This window comes from Telmatherina bonti (genome assembly GCF_933228915.1).
Source record: "Telmatherina bonti genome assembly, chromosome: 7".
NCBI classification, from domain to species: domain Eukaryota; kingdom Metazoa; phylum Chordata; class Actinopteri; order Atheriniformes; family Telmatherinidae; genus Telmatherina; species Telmatherina bonti.
The window spans coordinates 25,641,891-25,662,614 of record NC_136625.1 but is presented as its reverse complement, the minus strand read 5'-3'; the positions used below and the strand labels follow the sequence as shown (position 1 = coordinate 25,662,614).

Sequence of the window (20,724 nt, the reverse complement as noted above, 5' to 3'; positions counted from 1 at the left end):
AAGTGTGCATATTGTTAATTCTGCAGACACTGGCTTCCACAATATCTGATCTTTAGGAATGACTATCATTGTTAAAAGTATTCACAATAATGATACTGTTACTGTATTGATGGAAACACTGAGATAAAAAGAAATAGCTTTCAGATAAATTCACCATTGTTTTTTTTTAAATATATTGCCTGTCTGAGCAAATTTATATCCAACACCACTAGTGGAGACTGAACCAGAATCCTATCTAGTAGCAATAGCAGACTTTGATTAAATTATAAAAATGATGCACACAAGACAATGCAAAATAAATGTAAAATGCAATTATGCAGTGGGATGTGAAAAGAATAAAATTATAAGATAAATAGCTTTGACAAAAACCAATAGAATGGTCATATAATCTTTTTTTTTTTTTTTTTTTATCTGCTGCCTTTTTAATCTCAGCTTTACCAAAGCCTCCTGGCACCCCTATTGTCACGGAAACCACAGCCACCAGTGTGACCATCACCTGGGACTCTGGCAATCCAGACCCCGTCTCTTATTACATCATTCAGTATCGAGCCAAAGGGCCAGACAGCAAGTACGAGACGGTGGACAGCATCACCACCACCCGCTACAGCATCGGTGGGCTGTACCCTAACACCGAGTATGAAATAAGAGTGTCGGCCTATAACAGCATCGGCCAGGGTCCCCCGTCTGCTCGTGTGGAGGCTCGCACAGGAGAGCAAGCGCCTGCAAGTCCTCCACGAAATGTCCACGCCCACGTCATTTCTGAGAACACTGTGATGGTCCGCTGGGAGGAACCAGAGGAGCCTAATGGACAGGTGGGTTTATGACTCAGGCACCTCTTTTTGGTCTTTTATCAGCTGAAGGGAATGTGTTTAGTTTCACCTGCTGGTATTCTCTCCCCTGCCATTAAACTGAAAAAAGAACTGAGTAGGGGGCTGTGGCTGCACCAAAGCCATAGTAACTCAAAAACTTTGTTGTGAAAAAAAAACCCAGCAGAATTTCCTCAGTATACAAGTTTCACTGAGACTTTGAGAATCCAACAAAAGCCAAAAGTAACAAATGCACAAAGTCTTTCACAACCTTAAAAAAAAAAAAAAAAAGCCTGAGTGGAAAGTTAAGCTTCAGCACATGTATTATTCCTGACTGCAGTTTTTATCATTTCTTTCTGGTTTCAATATGTGCTATGGTCATATAGAGAAAAGATAAAACCCTTAAATGTGTAAAATGATGCTAGAATAACTTCTGATTACTGCATTTTCCAGGCAACAGTCTTTTGCAAACCTATGTAAGATTAAAATAATAAATATTACACTTTACCATCGGGAGCTTAATTCCAGTGAGCAGGTTCATGCACTTTGCAAGGACTGCCAAAGATTTCTGTCCTGCAACTCCCTCGCTACTTTCCCCGCTCTCTAAAGAAAGAAAGGATAATTGGACTGTCCGCTCTAAGTTGAGAGCACTCCCTCTTGAGGCCCATTTCCTTTTCCAAGCCTACCTAACTGCACAGTGGATTCATAAAAGTACAAGACTGAATTGAGTGCATATGGGGATTATAGATATTAAAGAGTAATAACAGGCGAGGTGGGGGAGCTGAAGGTTTAGGGAGTTGGCATGGCAGAGGGATTATATACACTCTGACCTACCTTCTATATAGGGTGGAGAGGTGTAGTGACTACATCTTAAATACCAGAATCTGAATACATCAGAAGCTTGTGTCGAACTAGTTGTGTTACAGAGAGTCACATGTGTCACAGCACGATGAGAAAATAACTCTAACAACGACTAAAGCAACAAATCTTCTTTACCATCTGGACAAAAGTTAACTAGAAGATTACCTTGGCTGCCATAAATTCCACTTGTGTTAAAACATGGTATTATGGATTACCAGGGGGTGCTTGACCATGGGATTAGGTGGAAGACAAAATGATAAACCCAGTTCATCATGACCTAAAAAATCAGGTCCCAGTGCAGAAAATGTAATTGTACTGGGTGTCTCCTCCTCTCTGGTCCTTTTATAGGTAAAAGGGTACCGTGTGTACTACACCATGGACCCATCCCGGCCTATGAATGAGTGGCAGATCCATAATGTTCAGGACAGCGTGATCACCACCATTCAGAACCTCGTAACCTCGGAGACCTACACCATCCAAGTCCTCGCCTTCACCTCAGTAGGAGACGGCCCGTTCTCAGACCCTGTTCATGTCAAAGTCTTGCGTGGAGGTAAGTATGTGTGCATGCATAAACATTATGCTGGGTGTGATGTGCAAGAGAATATATTAATCCTGCATGCTAGTGCATAGACAACCGCTCAGTGTTGGGTTTTTTTTTAGGCAAATAAAGGTTTTTTTCAGATGCAAATGTGCAAAACCGCACAAAAGAATAATTATTTGTGCATGTTTGTGCATCTACACGATCTACTCAGTAGATTTTGCAAGTGACTTATAAAATATCGGGTTAGCACTCTGTGAAAACAGTGGAAAAGCTTGACCAGTAAGAAAAAGAGAACTACCTCTGCATGAAGACATTTTAAGAGCTAGCGCAGAACTGTGGAGATTTTCATAAAAAAAAATTTAAAAAAAGCAAACCGGGATTAACAGCCATCATACCTCTGTGCTGATCGTGTCATTTTGACAGCCGTAGCGAGGCAGCTGGTTTTATAGGATGGGAGGTACCAGTCGATGACAACTCCAAATCTGTGATGGTATTACTGGTTTACTTTTTGGGTAGCTTGGAGCTGCTGCTGCACCATCTGCCTGCATTAAGTCAAACACTTTAAAACTCTCAGAAGTTTAAAGTATTTCCAACTTAGCTGATGGTAGAGATGAAGTTGAGGTAAACACCCCACTGAGTATGTGTGTGTGCGTGTGTGTGTGTGTGTGGTTTGATGTAATTTGATTTACAGCTAAATTTGCAAAGATATTGACCAAAGTTTACCTTTTAGTCTATTTCGTTTCTTTCTTCTCTTTCTCTCTATCTCTCTCTCTCTCTCTCTCCTTCAGTTCCAGGTCAACCAGGCAAGTTTAAAGTTGGTAAAGTCACTGACACCAGCATTGAACTGACCTGGGAACCTGCATACACCAAGGAGAAAATAGTCAACTATGAGCTGCTCTACAAGCCTGTCAAGTTTGGCAGCTTGGTAAGCCATCTTTGTCTCATGTGCTGAGTGAATTAACACTACCGCGGTATAAGAGTTTTAAAGATTAACCCTGGTGTCCAGCAGCTCTGTGTCATGTGGTGACTGTATCACCTCTCTCTCCTGGGTTCCTCTTAGAACGCTTACCTTTTGACTCGTCACATTCCTCCTTGTGCCATCTCACCTCTTCATCCTCCGCTCCTCTCTCCTCTGTCTCGCAGGAGAAGCTGACCTTCGGGCCGAGGAACTCTTACACCGTGGAGGGTCTGAAAGCGAACACTGACTACTCGTTCTCCCTGGCTGCCGTCTCAAACAAAGGCATCGGAGCTTTCACTAATGAACTGGTGCAGAAGACGTCACAAGCGAGTACGTCTCAGTTCCGCTGGGTTTATACACTCTGCCTGCACACACACACTTGTATAACTCATACATTTTAATGGTGGCATTCTTTTTTTCCCTTGTCTAGAAAATATCATGCAAATATTTTGAACACACACCCTCACACATGTCATGGCATCCTCAGCTCCTGACCTGCTGAAACCTGAGAATCATCTTTGCATCTCTCCATGTGTCTCATTTTTCAACCCATCTGTCTCTCCCCTCTATCCATCCATCTACATTTGACTGTGCCTTTCTCCCCCCACTCCACCTCTCTCTCTTTCTCACACAGCCAAAACATCATGACAGATGGAGATGGAGCAGCGATTATTGTTTCAGTCCTTTAGCTCTTCTTCTTCCCCATTCTTTCACTTTTTTCTTTCTATCAGCAACTAATATCTATGAAAAAGTGAAACTGTCTTACTGGCAAGCAGCCAGTTGTGTGGAGTGCTAAACGATCATGGTCGGGCTGTTATGTTGACAAGTAAGTACCACCCAGTCTGTGTTTTATATACTCCGAACTTGGATTCTCTTCCTTGTCTCCTTTTTTTCTCAAATTTTCTGCACAAACACTGATAGCCGATAAGAGAGCCGCTGTTGTTCTCTGGCACACAAAGTCATATCTGCTCTCAGGAGGAGAAAGGAGATTGCAGAGAAAATGATGCAAGGAAAAGAATTGATAAAGTACTTTTTCAGTCGCAAACAAAGTCCTGCGGGTTATGGCTCCTCGAAAGCGGTAAGTTTTGTTTTGTCATTTGCTTTTTTCAAGTATTTACAGTCACTTAGCAGGCAACCGTTTTACTTGGTACCTTCTCACGCTTCACTCCCCTAAAAAGAAGGAAAAAAAAGTGGCGGGGGGATCAGGACTGCATGCTCGAGGAGGTGGCAAAGCAAAGGGGAGGGGTTAGGATTCAGAAAAGGGAAGGTGCCAGATAAGCAGACTATTTCATGCAGCAGAATTCATTTCCCAGGGAAGTTATGTGTGCTTTGTTATCGCCAAGCTTTGGTGCACATCTAGATTGTCCCCGGAGGCCAACAAGAACAGTGGCTGTACGGCTGAGTGAATAGATACTTGAACCTGTCAGCTATCACTATTACACTCACACACGCACACATACACACACATATATATATATATATATATATATATATATATATATATATATATATATATATATATATATATATATATATATATATATATATATATATATATATATATATATATACATATACATATACATACTCCAAAAGTGTAACCTAGATGTCTCAGATATGGGCTTAACCTTTGCGTGTGTGACATTGTATTAGGTGAGTGACACCCATGGCTTGGAAATCAGTGGTGGTGAAGGTGTGTAGTCGGAAGTGTACATGTTTCTCTTTTCGTGTTTCTTGTTCACTCAAGCCATCTTCTGATACATTCAACTCATCTTCATTCGTCTGACTTCCTTTATCTTTTTTAGTGCCTTTTTCTTTTTCTTTCTTTCTTTTTCTTTTTTTTGTAACCTGTATCCTTAATCCTGTTGGTACAGTGTGAGATCTTTTTTAGTTTGTTTTATCTTCCTGCTGTGAAGCCAAGACCTTCCCCCTTGTCAGCAGAGAAAATTCCCACACCACTCTATTATCCCGAGGACTCAAGGATTACGCCGGCACGGGAGCTGGTGTTCTGAAATGTATATATTTGTCTGTGCTTCTGGGTGGTGAGCTCTGCATCCCTCCTTTCAAAGGAAAGACAAACCTATTGTGTTTTTCATTTCTCAAAGTGGGTCCTTTTATACCACTAGCTGCAACTAGAGGATAAAATATAATCATTGGCTATCAGATGCACATTCTCTTTGCGTATAATTAAGTTGTCCACTCAGGGTCAATAGTCTTGTCTCCGGTTTATTTAATTAGGCTCTAAGCCTAACATTATACTTTTACATAATGCGGTTGCTCCCCCTTTATTGGCCGAGCCGTGTTTGCCCTCGTGTTATCTCTTTCAGTTCAGTTTACATTAGTCTTTTTTATTGTTTTCTTTTTTTTTTATCCTCATCTCCCATCCTTTTTGCTTGTAATTTCCCCTCTCTTGCTTTTTCACTCCTGTTCTCTTGGGTCTTTCCTAAACTTTTTGCCAACTTGCCCCCCTTGCCCCTTCTCCAATCAGAGCCCTCAGCTGCACCAGAGGGTGTGTCCTGCGAGAGTGCCAGCTCCACCTCGCTGAGAGTAAGTTGGAGGCCGCCTCCAGTGGAGGGCCAAAATGGCGAGTTGGCAGGTTATGAGCTGAAATACCAAAGAGTTTCTGGGGCAGGAGGTGGAGGTCAGGGCCTGGAGGTGAAAGGGCCACCTATCTCAGCCCAGCAGGGACAGACTGTTGTAGACGGGCTGGAGAAGTGGAGCTGGTACAACATCACCATGGCAGCCTCCACTGCTGAGGGGAGCGGACCCACAAGTCCAGCCGTGCATTGCAGAACAGATGAGGATGGTAAGCGCGTCTGCGGTGATCACACCTAAACGTTATAGATTACACAGCTGATTATTTACTGGTTCTGCATTTTGTCCCTGAATTAAATCTGCATCTGTATGTATCACTGTGTGTGTGATCAGTTCCGAGTGCAGCCCCTCGTCAAGTGGATGTCCAGCCTCTCAATTCCTCAGCACTTCGAGTCACGTGGCGCTCTGTGTTGCCACAGTTACAGCATGGCCAAATCCGTGGCTACCAGGTGCATTTCAGCCGTGCAGAAAGTGGGGAATCACGCACCCTACCCCAGATCAAAGACCTCTTGTTGGATGAGTCTCAGGTGACATCACGAATCCGTATTTCAAAGATTAAATGATGTTCATGTGTTCGGTTTGTAAACATTTTTGCTTTCTCATTTGCCTGTTTGACTCACTTCTTTTCTCATGTCTTGTCACCTTCTGGTTGGGTTTTGTCTGTGCGACAAGATGGAAGAGGATAATTCGACTCAGTATGTGAGTGCAGACAGCCCATCCTCTTTCCATTACAAAACAGCACACTGTTCATACATATAGCACTCAATTCATTAAAATCCTCGTTAAGTTTGACCCCCTGTAGATTTAATCACATGCTCAGTGATGTAACTTGATGATTACCGATGCATGAGAAGATGAAAAGATTTTTATTGCCTAAAATTGAGAGTGTCAGAACTTGTGCTATTATCTGTTTTCTCCCAAAGGAGCTGATTTTAGGAGGTTTGAAAGCAGAGACTTTGTACTCTATTTCGGTGGCAGCGTACACCACCAAAGGAGATGGAGCACACAGCAAAGCCAAGCTGGTTCAGACCACTGGGATTGGTGAGTATGTGTCCAGTGTGTAGCACTCCTAATTTACGCAAGGATTGATCTTACAGCGAGCTGTACTAAGAGGTAGCCGTCAATAGACAGCTGGATCAATTCTAATTCCTCTACAAGATTTGCATGATATATGGTTTTATAATGTACGTTACGACTCATTTTCTGCTGCCTACACTGTTGTTTGCAGTGCCTGGCTCCCCCTCCCTTTGGGTCCGTCCAGGATCATGTTCCTCAGTGGTGGTGAGGTGGGCTCCTCCGCTGGATTGCTCTGAGAAAGGCTCTGATAGCCGGGGGGTCCCGGTGGAAATCCAAGGCTACCGCCTACAGTTTGGCCTGAAGAACATTCCTTTAAACACCACAGTGGATTTTACACATCGTGAGAGAAATTTCACTGTCAGAAATCTCTCCCCAGGCTTCTCCTACATCTTTGTCCTCTCTGCAAAGAGTCGAGCAGGCTACGGAGATGTGGCCCAGCAGGAAATACCACTTCCCATCTTTCCACCAGTAGGATACCCAAAAATAATCGACTGGGTTAATGCCACTTGCTGCTCCCTTCAGTTTTCCTGGTTGCCCCCTGCCCCAGATGAGTGCAACAGTGTCATTACTGAGTACACTGTGTCATACAAAAAAGCTGTATCCACTAAACCGTTTGCATACCCAGGCCCTTCTGCCCTACCAGCCCCTTCTGCTCCTCCGTGGCTGATCACACTGCCGGCAAGTGAATCCAGCTACACCATCCTGGGGCTCAATCATAGCACAGCCTACGAGGTGCAGCTCAGAGCCAACAACAAGGCAGGGCCAGGGCCCTTCAGTCCTCCTTTGGTGTCACTCACGCTGGCCTTTGAAACAGGTAGGGCCGGCCTCAGGCCAGGGGAACACCTTTCAACTTCTAAGCACTGGTTCAACTTCCTCCCCTGATTGTGGAGTTCACCTGAAAACATTCAACTAAACAAAGTCTGGGCCAGTTCTTACAGGTCTGCCTTTCACCAGTGCACCTCAGAAAGATGAAGAACTGCAAAACCCAGAGGAGCATAACTACCCCCCTACCCTCCAAATCACCTCCACTCACTCACTTATACCTTCACCACCTACCCTTCACCACCAGCGGAAGCAGGTTGAGTGTTAATGGATGTTTGCTTCGAGAGCACTGCTTATCACAAACCCTCAGCTAAAAGTCAATACAGGGCTTGGATATACAGCGCCTAGCAGAGAAGGTAAGTGCTCAGTCTTGTTTGAAGTTAACTGCCACCTGGTGCTGTATCTGCAGGTAAGCTCTTTTTTTTTATCTGATAGACCTTCACTGCCACCTTTTCCAAAGGCTTTGCTGACATGCTGAAATCTGAGCAGAACAAACACGAACTTACACTCTGACAATGTGGCATGTCACATCCCTGCAGCCGATCTGTCTGTTACTCGTATTACTCTCGTATTACTCTTGCCATCCACTCTCCTCATCACCTGCCCATCATCCTAACTGTCATGTCTTTTCCCTAAGTAACTCTTCTCCACTTTTGCAGGCTTTCACATGGAAAGAAAAAGATCCAGAAATGTCAATAAAATGCTTCATCACGAGTAATTTTTTTTTTTTTTGTTGTTGTTGTTGCTGTGGTTTGTTTGTTTGCATTGCAGACGTGCCGAGGAATTTTTCTGTCAATCTGGCCACAAAGACCAGTGTTCTACTTACCTGGGAGTTTCCAGAGACCAGCAACTCCTATCGCTTTATAGTATGTAATTGCCAAAGGCTTTGTATTTGTAAGAATAACATGTAAACTTATAGAATATTTAGACTGAAGCAGTGAGAGGGTGTAAAAGTGATGATAACCTGGCTTAATGTGTCTTTCCATTTGTGCTGTTTTAACTAGAACCCACATCCATGGTTCCACAAAAAGGGATGCAACACTTTTACAGTTTACCAACTGACACATCATATCTAATTATTGTGATCTAAAAAGATAAGAAAGCTTTACACACAGTAATGTACCCTGCTATTTCTTGGCTTGCCCAGCAACTTCCTGGAGTTTCCACCGGTTGCTTGGCAACTACTCTTGGACCAAGAGATTGCTTGGCACTTAATCCCTTAGTAAAACAGTGATTAATCGTTTTCATATTTTGTTATTAGTTGTTTGTATTTTTTGGAGGATGGATATTGTCTCAAAATATGATTTTTAGAAACATAAGACAGATAGGTAAGCACTATCTAACTGCTTCCAGTGTTTGTTCCAAGACCCAGCTTTAGGTAACAGCTTCATATTCGCTACTCAGACACCAGACTGGGATCAATACTTTTCAACTCTCTCTAACCCTTCAGGTGGAGTATAACCGTCAGAAGATGGAGGTGGACGCACGCCTGAGAAAAGCAGTCATCCCCAACCTCCAGCCTGACACCAGCTATGACTTTAAAATCACTGCTCCTGAAGGCAACATGGGAGGCCTCCGTCACCGCATAACCGCCAAGACATCCCCGCTTATCTCCATCCGCCGTCCTGAGATTGACCACACCCGTGGAACTGAAAACACTGTCACTATCATCTTGCCATCTATGGAAACCCGCACTCCCGTCAAGTAAGATTAAAAGATAGAGCTTTAACTGCTTTTACAGCCTTTGAAATAGTTATCATTTCTTACATTGGCATGACGGCTATTTTACTCATCTGACTCCTTCGCTGTCATCATCTAAGTCACTGAACTCAAGTCAGATGACTGTCACATGACTGACAAAGTGCTGAACACACCACCAGAACTCCAATAAGTTGGAGACAACTAGTTGTTGGTATTTTACTGTAATAGTCCTGCTCATATGTCGTGTTTCCTCCTCCTTTGCTTCATCAGGAATGTTTATGTTGTTGTGGTTCCTTTGCGGAGAGTCCGTGGCAGCCTCAAACAGCTTAAGAGCCCAGATGAAATGGACTTAGAGGAGGTGAGAACCACAGCAACAGCAGCAGCCACTGAGGTCTGAGACTGGATGCAGAAAAGATCCATAAAAATGTGCAATTCCATGTCCAAGAACTCCTGGCAATGCGTGCCGTTTTAATTCAATATCAGTGTGAAAACGTTATCCACAGATTTTAGAACGTCTGATTTTTTTATTTTGTTTTGATGTCTTCACTCCGTCTTTAGCTGTTGAAAGACATTAGCCAAAGGCAGAGGGATTCTCGGCAACAGAAGCAGGTGGACCTGAGGCGGGCTTACATCACAGCTCGTTTCACACCTGCCACCCTGCCAGCCTTCTTCCATGTGGGGGACCAGCTGGACTACGGAGGCTTCGAGAACCGAGCTCTAGACCCAGGACAGGAGTATGTCTTCTTCATCCTGGCTGAGCTGAACTCCACAACAGGGGTACGAAAACTACTCGTTACATCTCGGTTATTTTCTGCGTTTATAAAGCCTCCATCGTTCCAAGCTGCCCACGTTTCTCCGCTGCAGACTGTCACCAGACATTGTGATCAATATGGCCGAGCTGCTAAAACAATATAGTCAAAGTGTTGTAAGCAAATCCAGTAACCCACACAAACCCTCACCAATGCTAATAAAAAGTCTATCTAATGTGGCCTTTTTGCTCTACTGATATTAAAGAACATTTAAATAAACAAGTATGTGAATTAAAATAGATTTTAGAACAAAGGAGAAGCAGTAAGATTAAGTGTCATGCTTCTTTTTCTTGCTCATAGCAGAACGATTGTAACTATTTCCAGTGTTTTACTTATTTTTATAGTCAAAAAGATTGAAGAAGAACAGTGTACAATGACCATGTTCCTTTAATATTTGTCTGCAGAAGATGTATGTGGCCAGCCCTTACACAGAATCAGTGATTGCCCCAGATTCAGACCCCCAGCCTTTTGATGCAGGTGATGGTCTGATCTGGGTGGTGGGACCTGTCCTCGCTGTGGTCTTCATCATCTGCATCGTTATTGCCATCCTGCTCTACAAAAAGTGAGTAAGCTGAACTTCATAAAAAGCTAATGCCATCTTTCCAACCATGGCAGTTCCTCACACTGTTGATCACACTGAGTAAATGCCAAACCAGATTTGATTCTTTCAGAGGACGAGACTGGATTTATTCTGTTTTTCAAAATGTCAACAACTTCTGTGAGAAGCACCCGTGTTTTTTTTTTTAACCTTCTTGTAGCCCTCTTTTCTTCATCATTAATGTACAAAATAAATTACATTTTTCTCAGACAGTATATATAAATAATGTCTGAGTTAGAGTTTGTTTTTATGCATGAATTGATAAGCTGTAGCATGTGGATGTTTCTAGCAGCAAGCAAGTGTGTTGGACTGAATCAAAAGTACCACAGCCCAGTACTGATGAGTTCTACACTGAGCACAAAACCTCCGGCGCTTTGCCTGCCTTTTTGCTTGCAGCACCTGTTTTTATTTCTTAAACCAGAAATGTTTCATATTCAGCTTTCCTCCCACAAATGTTTAAAATTCATCAAATATGTTCCAGTTTTGAAGTTTGTTCTGCCCTCAGACACCCATCAAAGAAGTCTGACCCTGCTGTAGGCCTGTGATATCTGCTGCAAGCTATCAAGCTTTTGAATACAAATGCGTAATATTGATTTTACTCTCTAACAATCTGTATGTTTCCTTCTTATTCTTCCTCTTAATCATTCCTACCCTTGTTTCACGGGGAAACAGCAAACCTGACAGGTGAGATTAAACCAGTGTCAAACTCTTTGTTCATTTTAACCCACAGCAATTACACAGTGCCAAGTTTTTGTTCAGAGAATTTGTACAAAGGTGTAAAACACCATTTCTATTAATGCACTATTTACTCGAATCAAATAGCCACCTTAATGATGTGTCAGCACTGAGTGCAGGTTTCTGTCTTTGGTTGCTTGAATGTGATCATTCCTCTTTTGTCTCAATGGTGTCGGTCCAGCAAACGCAAAGACTCTGAACCAGGAACCAAGAGCCTTTTGAGCAATGCCGAGATGATGGCCCATCACCCAACAGACCCAGTGGAGATGAGACGCATCAATTTCCAAACTCCCGGTATGAAGCATGGAGCCCCACAGGCACCAGAAGATATCCGCTTTGCATTTGCATGATAAATAGTATGTCCAAGGGCTCATCTCATTTGGAAATGAAATATTCATGCAACTAATTTTATCCTTAGTAAGATTATAGAGACAAGACTGAGAACGTTCTCCCATTTGCAGCCAGCACATACCTGCCAGCTTCCAGTCGTTTCTGAGATCAAAATGGCGGCTGCCCAGGTAGTACAGTCAGTACTTAGTCAAATCTGAGTCACAACGGTGTGACAAGATCTCATCATCTCTGTTCGCCCACATTCCACATGTCAGGCTGTAGATAGCAGGCAGAAATCTGTCTTAACACTCTTCAATGTGTAAGGCTCACATTTTCATATCAAAATGTGCGCTGTGGGTTTACAGTGATCATTTGTCAAGATGATGTAAGGGATAACGTAATAATAACACAGTAATTACATGGGTGCTGCCGCTCTCCATTTACTAATGGTGTGAGACCAAACAGCCTACAGACCAGTGGTGCTACACTTTCATTTCTTCCATTCAGTCGACAACATCCAAACTAAGACTGAAGGAATTTGGTCCGTCTTCTTGTTATGTTTGTTGTTACTGCTTACAGAAGTGTGTCTGTTGAAAAGGTGGCAGCATGTGTCACCATGGAGAAAGGTTACCTGCCAGGATACAAAAAGGTCAAACAAGACACATTTCTGTTTAATCAATAGGTAAAAGCCTCAAGTTTTCTATTTTTGCATGTTGTAGGGAAGCAAAAGCACTCACAGACTTCTGCGCCTCAGCTCCTCTCGTTCATCATAAGAAATTTTTTCTTCTTGGGTGGCAGCGACCTTGAAACTCCCTCCTCGCCTACTTTTTTTCCCCTGGAGATTTGTGCTTCAGTGATGCCCTGCATCATTGAATTTATGGTTCCAACAAGACCAGATGAGGCCAACTGAGGTTGTTTTGGTTGCGATGAGAGCATTTTGTTCAGGTTACCTGTAGATACTGCAGTGCTAAGCTGTGAAGGGAAATAAGCAGGAATTTATTCTTTTGTTGCACAAACATGCTATTTAAAGTATTTAAATATGTATTTCATTTCAAGGAAAAACAATGACAACACAGTCTGCCTGTTTTTTGTATGTTAAGGATGGTTTTTACTTTAAACAAAGAAATGTCACCTTGGTTCACTGCTGAAATCACCTGCTTTGCAATGCAGGGTAGATTTCTCCAGCATCACTAGTTCCAGCTGTGAAGAGAAATCACTATAGGAGCCATAGGAGTCTTATGTGTGTGTATGTATGTGTGTGCAACACTCCTAATTAGTCTTCAGTCTATGCTTGTTTTCACCAAGTCACCGCTCCTCTGATCATGAAGAAAGCAATTTATCAAAGGAAAATCATTTACAAACAAACCAGACTCTCTTCACTTTGTCCCCACACATGGATCAAAATTGATTTTCTGCTTCAGCGAGTTCCTTAAATATGTGATGGCATCTGATTGTGTAATTATCTTCCCATATTTGCATAAACGCAATGTGGACCTGTGATAATTTAGGTAGTTTGGCGGACAGTTCCCTGACCTCTGACCCTTATGGTGTTGTAGGAATGATGAGCCACCCTCCCATCCCCATCAGTGAGCTGGCTGAGCACATAGAGCTCCTGAAAGCTAACGACAACTTGAGACTCTCCCAAGAGTACGAGGTGAGTAATGCATCACCATTTCATATGCAGCCATAAATAGATAACAACGTTATTGTTTAGAGATGTTTAAACCTGTTAATCCTTTGCCTCATAAAACAAATGGTATTTAATCTTTGTTTATCCATGTGCTGATTTTATGCTCATGATTTATTCAACCATGCAATTTATTCCTGCATCTTGTCGACATAATGTACTTTTCCCTTTCCATTAAATTAAAATGTGCAGCTTAATATGCCACTACACATTTTAAATGAGTGCATCTGCTGCTTCTTTCCAGTCAATCGACCCTGGTCAGCAATTCACCTGGGAGCACTCCAACCTGGAGGTCAACAAGCCCAAAAACCGTTATGCTAATGTCATAGCATACGACCACACCAGAGTCATCCTGGCTCCAATAGAAGGTGAGTATTGGCTGCAGCTTTCTATCAAACTAAGGAAGATGTTTCTGTTGGGAGAGTTTGAGCATGTTGGAGTTCAGCAGGTGAACACAAAGAGGTGTGGTGGGAGGGGCGGGCAAGCCGCGTGATGGATGAAATCTGAAATTGCAAACAGTGCTGAAGACCTGCTCTGTGCAGTGGAATGAGACTGACAAACAGCGCAAGTGCATTCAAGTGCAGCCAGCACTCCTCCGGAACAAGAAGGAGGGAGGATGGATGTGATCTGCAGCTCATGAATTTACACCAGCAGAGTTCTGTTTGTTTGTTGTCTCATTGTGGAAACGGCTGCTGCTTGAGACGCACATTTTGTTAGATTGTTTGATGTCATACATGGAGTTTAATTTGTTATGTCAGTTATGCAAAAGGCAGTTTAACAAGAGCTTCATGAGTGTCTTTATTTGTAGGGATCCTGGGAAGCGATTATGTCAACGCCAACTACATTGATGGCTACAGGAAGCAGAATGCCTACATCGCTACTCAGGGGCCACTGGCGGAGACATTTGGGGATTTCTGGAGGATGGTGTGGGAACAGCGGACTGCCTCGGTTGTCATGATGACACGCCTGGAGGAAAAGTCCCGAGTAAGATAGCAGGCCCTCACCCACTGACCCAAATCCGTAGTATTTATATTCTCAAGGAATGTTAGAGACCGTCAGCTGTTTGCAATTTCATGACATATGAATTTGATGCAGTTGAACAAGAAGCTTTCAATCTTAAAGATAGAGATAACTTTTCATTTTCCTCACAGATTAAGTGTGATCAGTACTGGCCGAGTCGCGGCACAGAGACATACGGGATGATCCAAGTTACACTGCTGGACACAATGGAGCTTGCCACTTTCTGCGTTCGCACCTTCTCCCTGCACAAGGTGAATTACTTTGCTCTCTTCAAGTCCCCTGTTCCACATCTAGCCACCCTTTAATCACCACTTTACCATTACCTCTATTAAGCTTATTGCCACTAAAAACTCTTCTGATCCCTTAAGCTTCCAGTTTGAACCATGGTGCAACTGAAGTAATCACGAGTTCCTGCCCACCACAGAGTGAAGGGTGTATGTGGACACATGGAGGGTTTAGATTAGTCTGGACGTCATGGAGTGTTCAAACCAGGCCATCGTCCCTGTGTCAGATGCTGAGATGTGAGCACTGCTGGAAGCAGAGCAGTTTTCTTCAAGCACGGGGCTAATCTAGGACCGTCAGGCTGACATGTCTCTGTGGCCTACTTACAAGCACAGAAACTAGGCCAGCTGTAGCTTCCATGCTGCACTGCTTCCCTATATATATATACATATATCAAATTAAAAGAGAGGTTAAACAAGTAAAAGTGCTGCAGTCAAAATATTTGTAAATGTGTTCCATACTCGACGTGAAGTTGGAGCCATACATATTTACACGGTAAACAGGACTTATTTTTCACTGTTTGCCATGTCGTTGCACGAGCCTTTACAACATTTCTTTCCTGTGAAACCAAACCTGAATAAGAACAGAGTGAAAATTAATCAGCCTCTTTTTAATCAATACTTGTAAGTCCGCACAGTTATGTGTGAGTGGTAGTAAAGCCAACTTTTCCACCTGTGTCTTATGACAGAGTGGAAGCAGCGAGAGGAGGGAGGTGCGTCAGTTCCAGTTCACGGCTTGGCCTGATCACGGTGTGCCAGAGTATCCCACTCCCTTCCTCAACTTCCTCCGCAGGGTGAAAGCCTGCAACCCTCCTGACGCCGGACCCATTATTGCTCACTGCAGGTATGCACAAACTTAAGTTTGTTTTTGTTGCAGAGTTAAATCAGTACATCAGTGCACCTTTCTAGCAGTTGACACGATATATTTGCAATCCTGTCAATGCAAATGTACCAAATTGTGGCACCTCTAAAGCTAACACTTTCTGCCTGTTTGAGTAACAAAAGTACCAGAATATATAAAAGAAACATCAGGGTTTTATGGGGGGGGTCATACTTGGGACAGTGTGTTGGTTTGTATAGAATATGAAATGCACATATTTCTCCCCTTCTATCAGTGCTGGCGTCGGTCGCACTGGCTGCTTTATCGTCATTGATGCCATGCTGGAGCGCATTCGACATGAGCGCACGGTGGACATCTATGGTCACGTGACCCTAATGCGCTCACAGAGGAACTACATGGTGCAAACAGAGGATCAATATAGCTTCATTCATGAAGCCCTGCTGGAGGCTGTGGCCTGCGGGAACACTGAAGTGGCCGCCCGAAGTCTGTACTCCTACATGCAGAAGCTGTCCAAGGTGGAGCCTGGAGAACATGTCACCGGCATGGAGCTGGAGTTTAAGGTGGGGAGGGAGCCAGGAAATGCTTCATGTGGTGCTCTCTAAATCAGCAAATGCAGTGGCGTGCAAAATAAAATACTAATTGGAAACATAAACTTTAAATAAAAAGGAAAAATTGCAACAAGCTGCTAAAAGATGGATGTGTCGGTATTGTTAGCAGTTTAATTAGTTGTTCTTTGCCTCTTAATTTGTCCTTTTTATGTATGTTTTAGTAGAATTAAAGAGGTTACATGACCCAGGGCAAAAAATGGAAAGATTATCAAAGCTGAAACAACTGGCCAGATGAAGAGAAACTTTCGGAAAAAATTACATTTTGAGTTTTTTGTCTAAGCAGGAAATTTCCTCTGAAGCAGCTTTTTTGTGCATTATTCCTGTCTGTACTGTCTGTTTACTTCTTATTCATAGCCTGATTTATGACAATTTATTCCTGAAATGATCCAGACATGGGTTTCTTTTCTTGCTCCTGACTATATTATTTGATTTATAGTGTGTAATGAAAAACATATATCTAAACTCCCTTTTGCAAGATCAAAAATGAAAGCTGAATTTTGAACCAAGTATTTTTCCAACATTATGTATAAATAACAGACAATCATTCACTAATTTAAGTATATTAAAATAATTACTCTCATAGAAAATATTTTTTCCTTCTTTTGACTTCTTCATCTCAGTCCACAATCTCAGTATTTCAAATGAATAAATAAGCCAAATAATCCTAAATTATCTTCAATCATGATTTAATAAACTTCTTTCATTTGCAAAATAATCACATTTTAAAAATAGCAAAGATGATCCTATATGTTTTTTCTCTCTCTCTCCCTCTCTCTCTCTCTCTCATTTAGCGCCTGGCTAACACAAAAGCCCACACGTCCCGGTTTGTCACAGCCAACCTCCCCTGCAACAAATTCAAGAACCGACTGGTGAACATCATGCCCTACGAAACCACTCGTGTATGCCTGCAGCCTATCAGAGGCCTGGAGGGCTCCGACTACATCAACGCCAGTTACATAGATGGCTACAGGTATGTTTCTCCCATCCGAACACTAATCTAACCTGACCCTCCTGTCCTCCTATCATGGCTTGATAAGTGAATGGATTGGAGAGCTTTTCACTGCAGCGCTCTCATCTGTCATGTCCTGTCAGATCTGTCATTACTGTGCACGTACTTCCATTATTTGTCTCACTGCATGGCACTCGTCTCACTCGCTGTAAGCGGGACGGACACTGAAGACGTTCTGATGACTCAAACTTTCAGGGAGGTTTTACATGCATGTTTTGACTGGTTTTTTTTTTGTTTGTTTTTTTTGTCTTCTTGCCTGAACAATGACCCCATTTTCAGTGTGATGCTTGGCAGATGAAGAAACAAGAAGCATAAAAGGAGGAGGTGGCTGCATAATAAGTGTGTGTTTCTATGTGTAGGCAGCAAAAAGGCTACATCGCCACCCAAGGTCCACTGGCTGAGACTACAGAGGACTTCTGGAGGATGCTGTGGGAACACAACTCCACTATAGTGGTCATGCTGACTAAGCTGAGAGAAATGGGCCGGGTATAGACATTATATATTTATATGTGCACTTTGCACATAACAGCTCTTGTAATATTTCAGGTTTATGTGCAAATCTCTTCAATGCTGTTTTGTGTTCTGTTTTGTCAGGAGAAGTGTCACCAGTACTGGCCTGCCGAGCGTTCTGCCAGGTACCAGTACTTTGTGGTGGACCCAATGGCGGAGTACAACATGCCTCAGTACATCCTACGAGAGTTCAAAGTTACAGATGCGAGGGTAGGTCCATGCCACCTGTTAGTCTGAAACACTTGTCCTCTTCTAGGTATCACCCGGACTGTGTCGCATCACACTGCTTGACTTTTCGGCTCCGTTTCTTCTGTGTCGTTAGAGAGCAGTGACGCAGAGCATGTCTTATCGACCTGTAGTATGTGTTGGTTTGTGAGTGTTTTGTATGCGAATACGTATTACACGACAGGTTCGTGCTATTGACAAGATGCTGTTGGCTGCTCATTCAACCATGCTGTCTCCAGATTACCTTGACAGCATTTGTGTGTGTGTGTGTGTGTGTGTTTGTGAGAAGCCTGTGTGTACATTTGCCCATGCACACATGTGCCAGTCATAGATAACTGTAGTTAAGCCTGTCCTGAAGTGACGCCACATCGACAGAGGCTGTATTGATCTCCATTAAAGGGAAGTCAGAAAGGCTCAGCAGAAGAGAAAAGATGTAATTGCTTACTGAGCAGCTGGCAGTAGCAGACGTACTGACGTTACAGCTTTAAGTTAACCACAGCCACTGATCCAGGCTCAGATAACAGCAATCATTAGAAGAAAAAAAAAGGGGATATTGCCTGGCGGTGGCTCTCTCTTCAGTCAATACAGCAGGAAGAAACTCTGTAAATAGTCATTTTGAAATATTCACCTCACTTAAACATTAACCACAAATTTTCAATATAAGCATTGTGTGCTGAAAAGACATCAGACACACTTTAAAATCAACTTGGCAGGTAGGTTTTACTCAGACATTTTAGATTGCTTGTGTCTTACCAAATCCTCCCTTCCTCCCTCAGGATGGCCAGTCAAGAACAGTGCGCCAGTTCCAGTTCACTGATTGGCCAGAACAAGGCGTGCCCAAGTCCGGGGAGGGCTTCATCGACTTCATTGGCCAAGTGCACAAAACCAAGGAACAGTTTGGCCAGGACGGACCGATCGCCGTTCACTGCAGGTGATTAGTTGCTTCAGTACCTGCAGCTCATGACAGAAGTATTCACTGCTAAGTAAAATGTAATGCGATTGGTTTCATCGTTGAGTCAGTGTGTTACACACTGAAACGTGACATTGCAAATTTTACTGAGACATTTCCTTCATGTGCTGTAGTGCTGGCGTGGGGCGGACCGGTGTCTTCATTACTCTAAGTATTGTCCTGGAGAGGATGCGTTACGAAGGGGCAGTGGACATCTTCCAAACTGTCAAAATGCTGCGTACACAGAGACCCGCCATGGTGCAGACTGAGGTAAACATGCACTCATTCAGACAGGTAGACACATGATACAGCCAAGACTTTTTAAAGGAAAACTTGCTTACTGTATATTTACATATTTTCTGTTCATTGTGCACATTCCCAGTTTTTCTAATGACCTGTAGCACTCCCATTAAAGTTACACTGTTTGTTTTTAAAGTGAACTTTTCCATATCTGCTGAAATAAAAGCAAACAGGTACCTGTTGATGACAAGTTTGCATCTTTTTTTCATTTTCTTGCTTTTTTTCTTTTTCTCTCTTACTTAGGATGAGTATCAGTTCTGCTATCAGGCTGCTCTTGAATACCTGGGTAGCTTTGACCACTATGCAACGTAAGAAAAGTGACTACCATTCATCCATCATTCTCCTTTGAGGTCCACAAAACAATCCAACAAGTGAGAGAAGAGACGGGCGGTTTGAAACAACGTGAACATTGAACTGTTTTTTGGAGGCAAGATTTCAAGACCAATTCTTCACCAATGAACGACAAAAACAGCAACAAGAAATCTTCAACAGCACACGCGCTCATCAGTGGTTTTCCTGATGGCTGTGGTGACAAATCCATGTGTAATCCATATACTTACCTCAGTGTTCCAGTGTGAAGGACGTATAATACATGTGTGTTGTGGTCAGCTATCTCCAATATGAACCAGTGAAATACAAATAGCTTCTGAACAGGAGTTATGGTACCCTATGTGTATAAAATACTAAAAGATTTTAAAAAAACACACACACACACACAAAGAGCCTGGATATTTGCTGCACCCTAAATGGGCTTTTTATCCTCAACTTTGTATCTATTGGTTAGATGTTCTAAAGGAGTTACAAAGTGAACATTTCTATGTGTGTGAGAGTATATTTCGAAGTCGTCTACTGCCACCAAAGGTAGTTCTGACTACAGTCTGAAGCAGATGTCTTGGTTATGCATCAGCAGAAGCCTACAGTATGAACTCACCACCCTGAGGACATTTGGAGAAGCATGTGGACTCTCATTTACTCGATGCGCAGTGCCAAGAGAAACCATGCAGCACGAAGAAGAACTGTGGCCTATAAGGAGAAATGCCTCCTTTTTGTCATCCAGCAAAACATGAATAGTCAGACAGTTCTGGAAATAAAATGGTCAAGCATCAGTTCACGCATTCCCCTCCCAAATTGTGTCCTCACTGAATACCAGCTGGCCTAAGAACAACTAGAGCCTGTAACTGGGCTAAGATTTATAGTCCAGTGCAATCTTCGTTGAATAGAGCTTGCTTGCTAATGACTGTAGCCCGTGTTCATCCTCCAGCTCAGCTCCTCTTGATGTCAGTCCCATTTTGTCAGTTCAGCAATGGCCTATTGAAAGAGATGCTAATGAAAGAACTGAGCTCCAGCCAGTTTATTTCTCTCTCTGTTCTCAGCGCATTACTGCAGTTTTTTGTGTGTTGTTGATGCATTTCTTTGCCTTATGGTAATGTTTTTTTTGTCTTTTAACATGCTGCTTGACTC

The 20,724-nt window shown here is 42.8% G+C and overlaps 1 protein-coding gene across 1 annotated transcript in view; it reads left to right on the top strand.

Moving 5' to 3' along the window:
• ptprsb (protein tyrosine phosphatase receptor type Sb) overlaps positions 1–20,518 on the top strand; it is a gene marked incomplete at its 5' end in the record, with an annotated part of 51,729 nt that extends 31,211 nt beyond the window's left edge. Inside the window, 22 exons of the mRNA XM_079244208.1 lie at positions 433–812; positions 2,016–2,217; positions 2,997–3,133; positions 3,352–3,496; positions 8,432–8,526; positions 9,111–9,364; positions 9,632–9,719; positions 9,920–10,138; positions 10,575–10,732; positions 11,685–11,797; positions 13,390–13,487; positions 13,765–13,888; positions 14,329–14,504; positions 14,672–14,791; positions 15,511–15,665; positions 15,937–16,222; positions 17,062–17,240; positions 17,639–17,765; positions 17,874–17,999; positions 18,791–18,945; positions 19,098–19,233; positions 19,507–20,518. Coding sequence (XP_079100334.1) covers positions 433–812; positions 2,016–2,217; positions 2,997–3,133; positions 3,352–3,496; positions 8,432–8,526; positions 9,111–9,364; positions 9,632–9,719; positions 9,920–10,138; positions 10,575–10,732; positions 11,685–11,797; positions 13,390–13,487; positions 13,765–13,888; positions 14,329–14,504; positions 14,672–14,791; positions 15,511–15,665; positions 15,937–16,222; positions 17,062–17,240; positions 17,639–17,765; positions 17,874–17,999; positions 18,791–18,945; positions 19,098–19,233; positions 19,507–19,575 — 3,542 coding nt within the window. The 3' untranslated portion in view covers positions 19,576–20,518. The remainder of the gene's footprint in view (positions 1–432; positions 813–2,015; positions 2,218–2,996; positions 3,134–3,351; positions 3,497–8,431; positions 8,527–9,110; positions 9,365–9,631; positions 9,720–9,919; positions 10,139–10,574; positions 10,733–11,684; positions 11,798–13,389; positions 13,488–13,764; positions 13,889–14,328; positions 14,505–14,671; positions 14,792–15,510; positions 15,666–15,936; positions 16,223–17,061; positions 17,241–17,638; positions 17,766–17,873; positions 18,000–18,790; positions 18,946–19,097; positions 19,234–19,506) is intronic.
• Between the last annotated feature and the right edge of the window lie 206 nt (positions 20,519–20,724).